This window comes from Colletotrichum tamarilloi (assembly GCF_030869305.1).
Source record: "Colletotrichum tamarilloi strain Tom-12 chromosome Unknown Scaffold_127.1, whole genome shotgun sequence".
NCBI lineage: Eukaryota > Fungi > Ascomycota > Sordariomycetes > Glomerellales > Glomerellaceae > Colletotrichum > Colletotrichum tamarilloi.
The window spans coordinates 26,607-42,553 of record NW_026849510.1 but is presented as its reverse complement, the minus strand read 5'-3'; the positions used below and the strand labels follow the sequence as shown (position 1 = coordinate 42,553).

Sequence of the window (15,947 nt, the reverse complement as noted above, 5' to 3'; positions counted from 1 at the left end):
GGGGTTCGTGGACTATCGGCTCGGAGGAAGTGGGCGTGTATTGAGAATATCGAATAACATTGGTTTTGCACTTAGACTGAGGTGATCGATGTCAGACGGATGCGTTGGTCATGATAGCAGGGTCAAAATACCAAGGTTGTAGCTGAGGGGCAAGCGCAAGTGAGGAACTACAACTTGCGATAAAAAAGTAAACAAAGCCGCGGTGCGACAGCCACCGAATTGGTACCTCACCTTCGGTGCTCCTAGGCGACCTTAGGCGGGCCGCGGCAAGGTGCTCAACTCACCTAGGGGGACATGCTTATCCCGGTACCTAACCACTACCTTGCCCAAGGTAGGTACCTAAGGTAGGTACATATCTTACCTTAGGTACCTAGCTTATCGGCTTATCTAGGAAGGCTAAGGTGGGTAAGGTGAGGTAGGTAAGGTACCTTACCTTAGGTAAGAGTCAAGACACCTCAGTGCAATTTTGCATGTGGCGGTGCGCTCTCCAGCGGAGCACGAAATGTGGCTTGAAAATTTACTGGCTACCCTTGTGAACCGCGGGTGGCGTTGTCGGCTCGATTCAATTCTCTGGGGCGTTGGACACGTCTATTTCGTTGCCGGCTATAATACTCTATCCCGTCACTTGGACACGCTCTTGCCGAACCACCGAGAGTGAGAAAGGATCTCCTCCCGCTCACGATTCCGACGATACTTGCCTTAGAACACATTCCAACAAGCGTCAATAAACCACCGAGAGTTATCAAGCTAGTCCGTTTCGATCGTACCGTGTCGGCCCTCTGCCGCAACGCCAACACTGATGACGGGCGACCTTGACCGTTGGCTGGGTTCCGTCGGAAAGCTTCTCGGCATGGGTGACCGAAAGAAGGGCCTGGGCGATTTCGCTCTGGACTTGCTGTTGGTTGCTGGTATGGTGGGTAGACAGCTTCATCAGAAGCACATGTTTGGTTCCGAATGTTAACCGCACTCTAGATGGCAACCGGCGTTTACCTCGCAAGAAACTTCCTTTCTTCCCTCACGAATACCCTCGCCGACCCCGATCGAGAGAAACACGAGCAAGCACGGTTACAGGCCAAGGCTCATCTAGAGCGCTTGCGCAAAGGCAAGAATGTAGGGAAACCTGGCGAAGAACCATCAGATGACGGCAGCGTCTCTCGTCGCGGACCAAAGCCGGAAGAGTTGGTGTTGAATGAATACGAGAACCTCATTGCACTTGAGATGGTGGCTCCGGAGGATATCCCAATCGGCTTCGCTGGTAAGTGCTCTACTGATCTGGTGAATCAGCACCAGGGATATTGCTAACGGCGTATGATAGACATCGGTGGCTTGGAGGACATTATTGATGAACTCAAGGAATCCGTCATTTACCCGTTGACTATGCCGCACTTGTATTCCCACGCGGCGCCACTGCTATCTGCACCCTCTGGTGTGCTGCTTTATGGCCCTCCAGGATGCGGTAAAACTATGCTGGCTAAGGCAGTCGCCCACGAGAGCGGTGCTTCCTTCATCAACCTCCATATTTCGACAGTGACAGAGAAATGGTACGGTGACTCGAACAAGCTGGTCCGAGCTGTGTTTTCGTTGGCTCGCAAAATGCAGCCCGCCATCATCTTCATTGATGAGATCGACGCGGTCTTGGGCACAAGAAGGAGCGGCGAGCACGAGGCCAGCGGAATGGTCAAGGCTGAGTAAGTTCTGAATCAGAAATCCTATCGTTTCCCGTCACTAATAATTCAGGTTCATGACCCTGTGGGATGGATTGACGTCGTCAAATTCTTCAGGCGTGCCAGCAAGGATCGTCGTTCTCGGTGCCACCAACAGAATACACGACATCGATGAGGCTATTCTCAGGCGAATGCCCAAGAAATTCCCGGTGTCTCTTCCTGGCAAGGAGCAGCGACAACGGATCTTGCAGCTCATTCTGAAGGATACAAAGACAGACCCCGAGTTCAGTGTGGAGTACATTACCAAAGTCACAGCTGGCATGTCAGGCAGCGATATCAAAGAAGCATGCCGTGATGCTGCTATGGCACCGGTCCGTGAATACATGCGAGAGCATCGGGCGAGCGGGAACTCCATGTCGAGCATCACACCAGAGAACTTCAGAGGTATCCGTACAGAGGATTTCTTTGGTCGCAAGGGTGGAGGTCAAATCTTGATGGATAACCATGCAAAACACTCCAAGGCGTCGAGGTCATCGGCAGACGAGTACGAAGACATTGTCGAAGAGCTGGGTTGATTTGGCCAGAAACTTGGATTGTATGAAAGGAAATGAAAGACGCGGCAGAGGTCTGCTCTGAAAGGGTAGTGCTCTTTTACTCGATATGTCGGGAACAACCATACAACATGATTGCCTACAAGTGGGCAACTTACGCAAACCATGCTAGAATGAGACGATTGTACAAAGAAATGTACCGATACAAGGAGGAAACGAATACTGAAATACCATCATTTTACGTGAGAGAACTTGCCAATTTTAAGCGTTGGTCGCCCTACCAGCAGCGGCTTAGGTTCCCTATTTCGTAAACCAAGGCTGCAACGACTTTTGATTTGAATTGTCCATTGCCTCAGTATTGTTGAGAAGACGCCATAGCCCTAAGGTGAGAACTAGGCCAGGCACACAGGCATGCCGCATCAGAGCAAATTCAGGTACAGACGGCAGTCAGATGTGTCAAGCATCTTGCGCCGACGTTGGTTTGTTACCATCAAGGCGCGCCAGCGCAGTGTGCCAATTCAACGCCGCGCCTTTTCCCCAGCCAACATTCCACTCGGACCACTACCGTGTCGCCCCCGCCGTTTCCAGGGTTCATGCCGCCCCGCCATCGCCGACTTTCGGGGCACGCTGTGCACACCGACAAATCACGTCATCGGCAAGGGCCCACACCTTGGGTCGTTTGGAGTCACACGCTCCGTCCCCCAAAAGCCCGCCGTCGGCCCTCACTTAACGTCCCTGTAAAACTTCTCCTGTACACACCTGCAAGCTCCTATCAGCTCTCTCAACCTTCTCGTCAATTGCCTCTGCTTTTCAATCGAGTACGCCGGTGCTGCGTTTGGACAATTGATTTGCTGAGCAATTCAGTCTGTCCGCGGCGACAAGTCTGGCTCTTAAAGGAGACCAGCGGTAGTACTGTACTCGATCCCGAACGCCTCCCGGACCTTCCTATCCTTCCTTCGTCCTATCGTCCCTCTCGACCATCAAGTGCGACGACATACAGGCATCGACTGGCCAAGATCCATTTGTCGAATCGCTCAATCCAAGAAAAACTCGTTCAATTGCCGCTGTCAACCAGATCAGCCGGCAGCTCCTTGATACTAGTGCTACCCCGCCATTGCTACATACGCTTTGTCTCACTATGTCTACACCGCCTAACAACGGAGCGGCATCTAAGTCCAGCGACCCCCTCAAACGGGTGGACCTTGACGGACACGATCTTCCTCCTTCTCCCGCGCCGTCTAGTCCTCGCAACGGTCGTCGTCGCTATGCCCTCGCCACGGAGCTGGTCTACACTGACAGCAACGACCAGTATGGCGCATCCAGCATCCCCATCTACCAGTCCGCCACCTTCAAGCAGACCAGTGCCACTGGTGGTGGGGAGTACGACTACACCAGGTCCGGCAACCCGACTCGCACTCATCTTGAGCGCCACCTGGCCAAGATCATGAATGCCACGAGGGCTCTGGCTGTCGGCTCCGGCATGGGTGCTTTGGATGTCATTTCCCGCTTGTTGCGCCCCGGCGATGAGGTGATCACGGGCGATGACTTGTACGGAGGCACTAACCGCCTTCTCACTTACTTGGCTTCCAACCAGGGTATTGTTGTTCACCATGTGGACACTACCAATGTGGAGAACATTCGTCCTGTCATCTCTGAAAAGACGGCCATGGTTCTGCTGGAGACCCCGACGAACCCTCTTATCAAGGTCGTCGACATCCCCTCCATTGCTAAGCTTGTTCACGAGGCCAACGATAAGGCTTTGGTTGTCGTGGACAACACCATGCTCTCGCCAATGCTCCTGAACCCCCTGGATATTGGTGCAGACATCGTCTACGAGTCCGGAACAAAGTATTTGTCTGGACACCACGACATCATGGCTGGTGTAATTGGTGTCAACGATACCGAGATTGGCAACAAGCTGTACTTCACCATCAACTCCACTGGGTGCGGCCTGTCGCCTAATGACTCTTTCTTGCTTATGAGAGGCATCAAGACACTTGCTATCCGCATGGAGAAGCAGCAGGCCAACGCTCAGCAGATTGCTGAGTTCCTTGAGTCCCATGGTTTCAAGGTCCGATACCCGGGACTCAAGTCGCACCCCCAATACGACCTGCACTGGTCTATGGCACGAGGTGCAGGTGCTGTTTTGTCGTTCGAGACCGGCGACGCGGCGCTTTCGGAGAGAATCGTCGAAGCCGCTAAGCTGTATAGTATCAGCGTTAGCTTCGGCTGTGTAAACAGCCTTATCAGTATGCCCTGCCAGATGAGCCACGCCAGCATCGACGCCAAGACCCGGAAGGAGAGGCAGATGCCGGAAGACCTCATTCGCTTGTGCGTGGGCATCGAGGACGCAACGGACTTGATTGAAGACCTCTCGCGAGCTGTAAGTGCTGTCAACTAGATTCGCCCCTAAGGCACCAATACTGACTTCTGTCGTAGCTTGTTCAGGCCGGTGCGGTCAACGTGACCTTGGACGGGTTTCACGCGACTGAGGCTGTCCAGCAGGCTTGAAGGACTCCTTGTAGAGGCTGGAGCTTGAGTACCTAGGCCTGGGTTGATTGGGTCAAAGAGAAGTCAACCGCACGCGTAGTGAGTGAGTGGAAGAAAATCCACCTTCGGAACACAGCGGCGTTGGGGCTTGGTACGCTCGATATGCGTTGGAAAATCAAAAAAGAAAAGGGGGGCAACGAAAAGCGTGAATAGCTTAGAGAATTCGACTACTTCTTGTCGACCTGACCTACCCGGAAACGGAATCGTTCCTTTGCCGCACCTTGTATGTTTCGCAAGTTTTGACAGCGAATGCGTCCATCTGACCAGATGAGGCGTTGCGGTTTCTGACTCCGTTAAATGTGCTCATGGCGCTGGAAGTAAACAGACCAGCATCATACCAACGGATCATGTATAAAGTAACGGAGTAGTACAATGCCATTCAACTAACTATTCACTATTGCCTCTTAAACTATGCAACCCAAAATCGTTCCGCTCTGACAAGACTGAGAAACTACACAATGCTATTTGTACAGATATCTAGGAAAAGTCGAAGCGGTCTGGGAGGACGACTGGAGCTACCAGCGTCCAAGCATACATGGCGTAGCAAACCCAAGCGCTTACAATCTTCACCCAGCTGGCCCAGTACGACCGGCCGACAGGAGCAAAGTTGCCATCGGCATTTTGGTCGTCGTAGCTCTGGGTTAGCAACGTCGCGATCCACGCCGTGGCTAAGAAGAAGATGATGTGGAAGACGGTATAGCTGTACTGCGTCTGTGAGCGCTCATCGTCACCGTGGACACGACTGCCGCCAGCCTCGCTCTCGTCGTCGGACAAGAGAGCGTCCGCCGGTAAGCTTCCCTCCTCAACGGCACGACGTAATGCCTCCGCCCGCATCTGTTTTTGGGCGCTGGGCTGGTGAGTGACGAGATCGTGCTCATCTTCCTCTGGGAGACGGATGCCGCCGGAAGAACCAAGTCCAAGGCTCTGAGTCGCCGCCCGTGTCGTAGTGTACGCAATTGTGAGCATGGTGACGACGGCGCCAATCACAATGGATGTGGTGCGAGTTCCCTGAGCGCGAATCAGGGGGTTGCATTGCTTGTCATCGGGTTCCATCGAAACAGCGGACATGGTAAGGTAGGTGCAGTATACGGCGACCATGGCACCCTGAGCAAGACCAGCCTTGGGGTTGTATTCCTGAATGGTGGGATGGACCGAGATGAAAGAAATTCCAATCCACAGCAGGAGGTTGATCGTAATCGCTGCTTGATTCATGGAGCAACCGGATCCGGCGAAGAAGATGTACTGGACGATGGTCATGGCGAGTGAAGCAAGATACATGCCCAATGTAGAGCCGATGAGAACTGTCCGCCAAACCTTGGAGTCGGTTTCCTCAATCTGCTCAAGACAATACTCAGCCCAGTTATGGGCGAGATCAACAAGCAAGATAAGGCCGAGGATGAGGAACAACATGCCGCCGAATCGGGCAATATAGGCGCCGTAGAACTGGAAGAATTCGTCGGGAATCAGGAAGGAGAGGACGATGAAGGCAAGCCACACAATGACTTTGGGTCCCCAGTAGCCATTCTGAATAGCGGCGCGAGGGTTCTTGGAAGATGTTACACCGAACAGAAGCCCGGCGAGTATGAGATGGAAGAGACCGAGAGCGAAGTTGAAGCGGTGGACCGCCATCCACCCGTAGCATTGGCCGTTGGGACAGTCGATTTTGACGTAGTCGAGCATAAGGTGTTCCAGCTTCTTGATAGCCCACGGGGTGAGCATGATCCATGACAGGATCGAGTTGACGAGAAGCATGACTGCGTAGCCGATACGGGTAGCGACACTACAATGAAGTCAGTACCGAGAGTGGTGTGTTCACGGGGTGGGGGGAGAATCACCTGTTGCCGCACTTCCCACAGGCGCTGCAGACTGCAGAGCAAGTTGCCGCACCACAGCAACTGGCAGCGAAGCCGATGAGCTGTAAAGTATTAGCTTGTGAAGTGAAGATAGGCTCTACAAGCCGTAGAGAAAGGAATGGGAGGGGACTCGTCGTACCGTGCCCATGCTCGGCACCGCCATCAGCGGCAACGAAAGCAAAGCACCCATGGCGCCGGTTTCCTACGGTATGTCCTATCGATCTAAAGGGTAAAAACGTCGGTTCGGCGAGGGTCGCGCTGGAAAGATGGAGGTGTCGCGTCGTTAATGTCTTTGCGAGAACGTCGGCGCGGCGCAGTATGGATCAGGTAGAAAGGTAGCTTGGAGGCCGGACCTACCTTTGGTAACGAGCCACAAAGGGTGGGTCCATCTGTGGAGGCTGGGATACACGTGAGATTACGTAGTCTCTACTGTGGCTCCCCACCCGGATCCGAACCCCGGATTCCAAAACTCTCCGCCGAAGTCGGCCATCCACTATCGGCAATTCTGCACCGATTCCCGACATCTTTCGTCTACCTGGCACCGAGTGAAGTGAAGCTACTTACACCTGCCTTTCCTGCTCAACCTCAGTTACCTTATCGCGACGATCCCGACGCGGACATCTGAGAAGCCGCTGGCTAGCCCTACCATATCACCCATTATTCGCTATCCAAGCAGCCTCAAATGCAAGCTTCTCGTTTGGAAACCAGCCCGCTCATCGTTCAAATCAATGATTTGCTGCCTCAACCAGAAACTATCTCGTCTTACCCAGTACACTTGCGTACCTAAATTTTGCCTTTGATTTGCGATCCGGATCTTCCCCAGACTGAACCGCTTACTATATCCACCCGAGTGTACCATGGCCCATAGAACGAGGACAATATTCCCAAACAGTAAGAAGACAACACTGTGAAGCTGCAGATGGCCTGTCGCAAGGGGAGCGGGGTTGCTACATACATTCGACGTGGTCGTGCTGTATTGCGTGCGACAATCCCCATCGGTGGAGTCCACACTTAATGTCTGATTCGTTGTATATGGTGCAAGTCAGTGTTGCGCAACCCGAAAATCATCCATCTTGTCCCAGTCATACTACCCACACATCAAAACGTCCTACGTGGAATGGACCTAGCTGTACTTGGCTTTGAGAACTTCGACAGCCGAAATGAGACTCTCTATTCACTTGCTGGTTCCGAACCGACCTCGTGGATTTACCTGCAGTGGCCTCACTACTCCAGGTCTCAGGCCGGTGGAGGGCGAAGTGATACTCACCAGAACTGTATTCTCTACTAGCGTAGCGTCTATGATGTCTTACAAAAAGATCAAGTGACTGAGCGTTCCCCATGTGTCGCGCGAACTATTCCAGCGCCGAGGAAGAACAGGCGACCATGTTCGGCTGACTTATTCAAAATTGCCGACATTGACACAAAATCCGCTGAGACAATCAGCCCAACTGACCAGGCACACACACATAGGTAATATACTGTTGATTCAAGCAGGCAGGCATGATGAAGGGCGGCGGCGCATGGGTTTCCATATTCCAGCCGCGCAGTTGACACATGCACGCGCCACCACCCTTCCCTGCCGCGCCTGAAAGGAAGTTAGGGAAACAGAAACGCAGCGCACTCGTGGCACTCCAGCGGCAGGCCAAGATGCCGAGGAGGACAGAAGTACCGGGTACGAGACCCTTTACGTAGTCAATATGTAATACGCACAGCGTCATTGGTACTCGTTACGTAGTGTATTTGTCTTCTCGGCAGGGCACTTACGGCATCTTACGGCATTACAGCTTAGCCTTCAGGGGCATCCTCCAGGGCCCCAAATCCCTACCTTATTCCCCATTACCTTCCCAGTTGAAGTGCATGCGCGGCCCCAAAAGAATGGATTCGTGATTCCTGCCCGTAGATAAGGGATCCGATCCGGCATCGTTCCCGTTTCGTTTTCCGACGCAACGAAGCTTCCCGCTGCCCCTCGACAACCTCTATCCTTCCTTTTCCCCTTACCTCACTGTGCGTCCTTCCTACCATTCCGATTCCTCTAGTCTTCAGACAACGCCCAAGTCTTCATGTCGCATGCTACTGGCTTCGTCAATATCGATATGAACACTGCTCCTCCGATAGTACACTAAAACACCAAAACACCTACCATAACCCCAACCGTCGCAAAAGGCCCTCCCCTCTCCCCGACTCTTCGCCGTCATCGGTGCCGATTATCGCTGCGGTCTCTCGCTGACGAGCAACCTTCCTTCCGCCACAAACCGGCCGAAGCATGATATCTTGAGAACATCATTTCATCGTCGCCCAGTCTGCAGAAGCAATGTCAGGTCCACGGGAGAAAGAGCTGCACCGCGCTCGGCTGGTTGCCAGCGTTGCAGCCACGGTCATTTCTCTAGCATGCGGTACCAACGTGAGTTGGCGCGATCGGATCACATCCCTGCCAGACCTATCGTCACTCTCAATGTGAATCATGAGCTGATATGTCCCTGCTTTACAGTACGTTTACTCGGCATGGTCCCCTCAATTTGCCGAGCGATTGAAGCTCTCCTCGACCGAAACGAATCTCATTGGCCTTTCCGCCAATCTGGGAATGTACTCTTTGGGCGTTCCTGTCGGCATGCTCGTTGATCACAAAGGACCTCGCTCCGCCGTCATTATTGGCTCCGTCCTGCTCGCCCTCGGATACTTCCCATTCCACATCGCCTACGATCGCGCGGCTGGCCCCGTGCCGCTTCTCTGCTTCTTTTCATACCTGTCTGGCCTCGGCGGGTGTCTGGCTTTCGCCGCCTCTGTTAAGACATCCGCTCTCAATTGGCCTCATCATCGGGGGACTGCCACCGCTTTCCCCTTGGCTGCTTTTGGTCTGAGTGCCTTCTTCTTTTCGACGTTTGGGAGTCTATTCTTCCCCGGGAACACCAGCGCCTTCCTGGCCTTACTGTCCATCGGGACCTGCGGTTTAACCTTCTTCGGTTTCTTCTTCCTGCGCGTCTATCCTCATGCCACCTATCACAGTCTGCCAGCAAGCGATGGTCTTTCCGGCTCGCAACAGCTTCGACGCACTTCTTCGGAAGAGGCCAAGCCCAACCGACCCGGCTATGGGCACCGCAGCGCTCCGGTTGAACCTGGTACGTCGCCCAAACTTAATAATACCACTACCACAATCAACTCCACCGCCGACCACGAGCCGGTTCATCCCGAGTACGAATCGTCCGCGCCGTCTCGCGAGGCTGATGAGGCGCAAATCGAAGCCGTCGAAGCCGATGATTATGAGCCCGACGAGACGTCCTCGCTGGTATCGAGCTCCTCTTCCATGCCCGGTGATGTCTTTGTGCAGAGCAGTGTTGATCTGGATCGTTCTCATCGAGTAGATATTCGTGGCTGGGCTCTTTTGCGTGAAATCGATTTTTGGCAATTCTTCCTCATCATGGGCATTCTTACTGGCATCGGTTTGATGACAATCAAGTGAGTATCAGTGTTCGGCTAACCTGTGATATTCTTTGGCATTAACAAAATCTCCAGCAACATTGGAAACGACGTAAAGGCCCTTTGGCGTCATTATGACGAGTCGGTGGATGAGGCCTACCTCATCACGAAGCAGCAGATGCACGTGTCCATTCTATCGATTGGTAGCTTCGCAGGCAGACTTCTCAGCGGTATGATGCTTTAGTCTATCATTCATCCAAAGATTCAAGCTGACTTGGACTGCAATAGGTGTCGGCTCCGACTTTATCGTAAAGGTCCTTCACGGCAGTCGGGTGTGGTGCCTTGTGGCATCCAGTGCTGTGTTCTTCGTGGCACAGCTCATGGCCCTCCACGTCACTAACCCTCATCTGCTTGGACTGGTTTCAGGCCTGTCTGGTATCGCGTACGGTTTTCTCTTCGGGGTCTTCCCTTCCATCGTGGCCGAAACCTTCGGCATTCACGGCCTGAGCCAGAACTGGGGGCTTATGACGCTCTCGCCCGTGGTGTCTGGTAATGTATTCAACATCTTCTACGGCAGGATCTACGACAGGCACAGCGTAGTGGGCCCGGATGGCGAGCGCGTCTGCCACGACGGGCTGGACTGCTATCGTGCGGCGTATTTGATGACACTTGGCGCATGCTCAATCGGGCTGGTGCTCACCCTATGGGTCATCCGTCACCAGCGAGTGAAGTGGGCAAAAGAGGAGAAGATGAAGGCGGAGCAGGATGACTGAGGTACATTGCCCACGGTGAAACCAAAAGTATAGGAGGGGGATGAGGGAAGTCCACGACTGTCCCTTACAACTCTTGACACAAAGTCGTCTCTGCGAACACGGCTGGCTGTCAAGTCCTCAACATAGATTCAACGTCAACGGCCATAGATAACTCATAGAGGAAAGGCGTTTGGGGCAGCTGTTGATTATTTTTTTTTCGATTCATGAGTATCGACACTCGCTACCACAGCGGATATCAATGAGAAATTGTAATTCATCTTTACCCCTATTGTATACTCAACTTCATTCACGGAATCAAGTACTATAGGATCGGTGAAATTCACTTTCAGTATTGGGAGCATCTATCATTGCTGGTGGGTGCTATACTACGGTCGTCTTTTACGTTGAGCGCTTCATTTGCACTCCTCCTTTCTGACTAGTGAGGGGGCCCTTTATTGGGCACTACATCTCTACACGGGTAAACCCAAAGAGAACTTCATCCGTCAACGTATTAAAAACGAGACACGGTGTCCCAACGTCAAACAAAAAACCGCGTCGCGACATTACACAATATCGTTTGAAGCGGAGCTCCACCTCGTCCCCTATTTAAGGAACTGTTGTCCCACCTCATCGAATCACCCTTCCGGCGGACGCTGGTTGCAATGCAGTGGTGCCCGGGCGGAGAATAGGTAGAGGAAGAAAAGCCAAGGATACCTCCTGACACCTCATGGCCCGGTCCTCTGGAATAAAATATGTTCATCCCAACTCCTCTAACCAAAAAAAAGTGTGAATCGTACTAAACTCCCAGCCGATGCAAGATGCAGATGGAAAAACAGTGATGACAACACGGAATATTGTAGCGACACCATTGTCACTAAAGACTGGTATCAGCGTACTACCGAGACAGTGTCTGTCGAGCTCTAGATGGGAATATCCGAGACCATCTATTATGAAGAAAAGAGAAGACTCCCGTGTGAGTTGAACGTCGTTCGCCGACGAGTCAACTGAGACTGTAATATGTACAGCGCGGAGCGATTAGAGCGAATGGGTATTACTGTTCTCGCCGATCGAGTTCTTGAACAGAGCCAACACGAACAGTGATATCCCACCAAGTGAAGAGAATCGAGTGCCAACCTCGTCCTCATGGAGTTTTGCCACGTTTACGGTCTTCTTGATGGCCGTCAAATATTGAACTAAACCCAGCAAGGGGCCAGTTGTCTGTAGTCGAATGAATAACAACCAGCCAAGCAGCTATCAAATTGACGAGATAGTGCAGCATGTAGGCGTAGGAAACACCATAAACAGCAGCGTAGATGGCTGTGCCAAAGAGTAACACGCTTGTGAGATATCTCATCCTGCCCGTAACTCTAGGAACCATCCTACCGGTGGTTAAGTTCTCCACAAGTAATATGAACGGCATAATCGATAGCACGTTATGGTGCGAAGAGAAGGGCGTGAGCCAGTGGACGGCAAGGTTGCGAATCCACACTGCCAGAATGGGTAGATTGATAGGGAGGACCCAGAGCATGAGAAGCAGAATGGAGTGGGCGTAGTGGTAAAAATCTTGGGTCAGTCCAGATTTGACTTCTGAGGCAATCCGATGAGCACGGACGACGGTGAATAGCTGAACGAGACATGCTACCAAGTACGCAAATTGATAGGGTATAAACGTCGATACGAGGAATAGCAGGACGGCAGTTGTTATCATACGACGTCGAGGAGAGGATGCAACGAAGATGGGTAACTGCGGCCTTCGGCGCTCATCACGCCCGGCTGCGAATGGTCGCAGAGCTATCCAAGCGTAGAGAACGCCGAGAATCTGAGTCAATGCCAGGGTGACAAAGTGAAGACAGGCGCACACCCCTACACAGACGACTCCGATTAGGGGGATAATAAACCAGAAGAAGGGGTCCTGGGTGCCTGTAAGAAGATCGTTGCTGTGAAAGTCGCCTTCCGCTGAAGTCGTGTTGCGCCAGTGCCAAAATACGCCAGGGCCGGATGACCACGATCCAGTCATTGACAAGGAGAGGAATGTCAAGGAAAGGAACATCAGCGGTAGTGATTGCCGTAAGCAGAGATCCAAGCTTTCCGAGAAAGATATGAAGGCTCCGGTCGTGTCGTAGATCCGGAACTGCTTGCGAAGCACGAGAGCCACCACAAGCAATGGGAAGGCCGCAAATACAGTCCGATAACGCATGTACAGCTTTCCCAAGCTCCCCAACGGGTCGACTGTCAGCGTAACTTGGATTGCGGATTCGCAGGTTGGATCGGTCCAAAACTGGAGGCTAAGTCCCTGCTCATGTTGAAGCTTGTGCCTAAGAGGGGGCGGAACGAACGGGGCCACGCCATGCAAACTGATGCTAGCATGCCTAGCGTTTACGAAAAACTTGGACTCGTATGGCTGAGCCAGGTGTTGCCGTATGAGAGGCGAGAACAGTCCAGAGGATGAACCGCAAGCCTGATTGCCAATCTCCAGATTGTATGCCAGTAGACTCGATTGAATGGTAGGAATGTTGATCTCGGCAGCCAAGGGACGGTTCGCAGGTAGTCGCAGCGTCATTCCAAATGCGAGAATTCGACGCAGGCTGATGTTACGCCTTCTGTGTGATTGCGAATGATCGCTGAATTCGGCCACAACGAAGTTTGGAGTTGGCTTCGCCGCCTTGTCTATGACGGCTATGAATTGGTGGTCCGCAATGTCCTCGATATCAAACTGGAGATAGGAGAATGGTCTTGTCACTGGCTCATTTTCCGAGGCAAAGGGCTGGTGAAGCATTCTCGTCGAAGGGGGGAGGAGAATGGCGTCGGTCGCAGCATTCTTGCAGGCCAATCTAGTAGACCCAGTGCTATCGCCTGAGAGGTCCATGTGTGTCGAGAACAGCGTCGTCGACTGTCCAGGCTGCAAAGGGAACACGCTGCAAAGCAGGACCTCGAGCTTTCCATGTTCTCCTGGCTTGTCCAATGCGCTGTCGGTCAGTAGGGTGAAGCGCTTTCCTTCTGGGGATCCTTGGGGAGGTACAGGAAGCAGGTGAGCTGTGATTTTCGGGTCGTGGCCGAGCTGTCGCAAGACGAGGCGTTCGCCTTGTGCCTTGATCGCGTTCGAGTTGTCCTCGAGTGTCAGAAGTGTGCTTGGCCCCTCAACTGCCATAGTCTGCTCGGCGATCGACTCCATGCCAGTGAGGAAGTACTTCTTGAAAACCCGCATTCTCTCAGCCCTGGGCTTAGTCTGCGAAGATCTGTGGACATCGACCACGTCGTACATGGCGCGAGCAACAACTTTCCGAAATTGGTCGCACCATAGAATGGCCTGGTGATCCATACTAGTCCAAACACCTGGAATTCCGGTGGTGAAGACAGTGAAGCCGTGGGTCTCGGGGATTATCGGCTCGATGCTTGCGTAGTCGGACGGAACAACCGTGTCTAAGCCACCTCCAGCGATTGAGACAAGAGTAACATGCCACAACGGATTGTTGTTGGCCCATTTCTGTGAGTAGGCGTGACGCCAGTAGTCATTGATATCATCATATATCTTGACAATCTGTCCGTCAAAAGTAACAGGGGGGCGTGAGTGTGGCGCAGACATGGTTATAATGGTGTTGATCGAGTTGGACTGGTAGTTCGGCATGATGAGCATGGTGCGCGCGACGATACCACCCATCGAATGACCGAGTACCAAGACAGAGGTTGGATCTGGCAAGTCCTGATCTCGAGCTGACATGCGCGGGTCCATGTAGAGCGACAAGATGTACCTGATGGCTTCGTTCAAGTACTCGGCCTGATCCAACATGGTCTGTCCGTGGAAGGCGGTGATATCCTCGTTGAAGTCAACTGTAAAGAAATCGAGATTCCTGGCGCCGGCTGCAACAGCAGTTTCATCGTGTTGAAGAGACTCGTGGTAGTAGTTTGCAGCTTCAGCGGCTATGGGTCGAACTTGTTTGTAACTTCCGGCATTACCTGGGATGAAGAGTACGGGAACGCCTCTCAGCTGTGAAAGGTCAGCGATCTGCTATAGCCCCGGCGCAAGAAACAAGACGCACCTTTCTTTCGTCGTCAACACCCTGCTCACGATACAGGTATAGCGAGTATTTGGTCGCAAACCGGGTGTGTTCGGTATCGAAGTCACGAAGACGAATGTAGGAAGGTCGCATGTACGACATGCGGCATCCCTTGGCATCGAGCTGGCGAGTCCATGACGAGTTCAATATAGCGCATAGCAGAGTAATCCCAAGAACGGTGACAGTCAGCGTGAATATGGTGACGGACCAAGGGCTTCGGAATCGAGAGCGGCGACCGGCGAAGCGCACATCGGGCATCTTCTCTGCGGCCATGGTGGTTTGATCCTCTCGCCGAGTGTCTACGATGTCGTCGTGGAGGCCGTCCCCGTCGCCTCTACCGTCGTGGTGATCGCTATCGAAATACTTGTCGTCGTTCGGCGTAGGCTGAAGTTCGTCGGCGACACTTTGGGAATGGTGGTGAGGTTTGTGGTTCGGCAGCTGGTGTGTGTGGTTTCGGTAGGCCGGCGATGGCGTGGCCAGGGATGGAACTGAGAGGGGTGACGATGGCAAGGCAGTTATGGGGTGGTTGTCGAGAATCGAATTCACGTTCGGGCCATGTTCGAGCTTCCAATTGGGATTGTTTGACCGTCTGCTCCTTGCGGACGACGGTCTAGATGCGGCTCCTGCGGCAACAGTAACAGCAGCGGGTTGCTTGGGAAGAGGTGCAGAATTGCGACTTTGGGCGGGCTGCTGAACGACTGGAGGATCGACAAGAGGTTCGTCGCTGTCGTCGGTCGAACCCGACGAGCGCCTCTTCATGGGTGGAGAGGGCTCGATCGAGTCTTCCAAGAAAGGAAGCGTGTCGTTCAATCGAGCCGTTGGGGAACCTGTTGTTTTCCTGGCCAGGTGAGAGAAGGCGGGAAGGTAGAGGAAAACGAAAGTATGGACGACAGCGACGTCTCGAGGAAGAGAGACGCGCAGAAGGCTGTGGTGGTGGTAGGACGAGACGACAGGAAAGGACTTGTCCTGGAAAGAACGTGCCCTCGACCTGCCTTTCCTTGGGCGCGAACTGGTATTGTCGGGTCCGGGCCTCTACTACCTACCACCTTAGTGGATGCTAGAGGTACTTAGGGGGTACTGGAATTTTGGAGGGTTCCTCCACTGGCGG

General features: G+C 53.1%; 5 protein-coding genes across 5 annotated transcripts; 3 read left to right on the top strand and 2 right to left on the bottom strand.

Annotated features, from left to right (window-relative positions):
• Nucleotides 1–799: 799 nt before the first annotated feature.
• Nucleotides 800–2,239, top strand: CTAM01_14581 (ATPase; the record flags this gene model as incomplete). Its single annotated transcript, XM_060530580.1, has 4 exons — nt 800–913; nt 973–1,255; nt 1,316–1,688; nt 1,738–2,239. The coding sequence occupies 4 exons, from the start codon at nt 800–802 to the stop codon at nt 2,237–2,239; spliced, it is 1,272 nt and encodes a 423-aa protein (XP_060374836.1).
• A 1,114-nt stretch (nt 2,240–3,353) lies between these two features.
• Nucleotides 3,354–4,726, top strand: CTAM01_14580 (cystathionine beta-lyase; the record flags this gene model as incomplete). The annotated part of the gene is made up of 2 exons (XM_060530579.1): nt 3,354–4,598; nt 4,655–4,726. The coding sequence occupies 2 exons, from the start codon at nt 3,354–3,356 to the stop codon at nt 4,724–4,726; spliced, it is 1,317 nt and encodes a 438-aa protein (XP_060374835.1).
• A 516-nt stretch (nt 4,727–5,242) lies between these two features.
• On the bottom strand, nt 5,243–6,808 carry CTAM01_14579 (serine incorporator; the record flags this gene model as incomplete). Its single annotated transcript, XM_060530578.1, has 3 exons — nt 5,243–6,545; nt 6,601–6,680; nt 6,758–6,808. 3 exons carry the CDS (start codon nt 6,806–6,808, stop codon nt 5,243–5,245), a joined length of 1,434 nt encoding a protein of 477 aa, XP_060374834.1.
• A 2,121-nt stretch (nt 6,809–8,929) lies between these two features.
• Nucleotides 8,930–10,805, top strand: CTAM01_14578 (major facilitator superfamily transporter; the record flags this gene model as incomplete). Its single annotated transcript, XM_060530577.1, has 4 exons — nt 8,930–9,019; nt 9,107–10,071; nt 10,129–10,262; nt 10,321–10,805. 4 exons carry the CDS (start codon nt 8,930–8,932, stop codon nt 10,803–10,805), a joined length of 1,674 nt encoding a protein of 557 aa, XP_060374833.1.
• Nucleotides 10,806–11,925: 1,120 nt separating this feature from the next.
• CTAM01_14577 (uncharacterized protein) lies at nt 11,926–15,598 on the bottom strand (the record flags this gene model as incomplete). The annotated part of the gene is made up of 2 exons (XM_060530576.1): nt 11,926–14,769; nt 14,822–15,598. 2 exons carry the CDS (start codon nt 15,596–15,598, stop codon nt 11,926–11,928), a joined length of 3,621 nt encoding a protein of 1,206 aa, XP_060374832.1.
• Nucleotides 15,599–15,947: the final 349 nt, after the last annotated feature.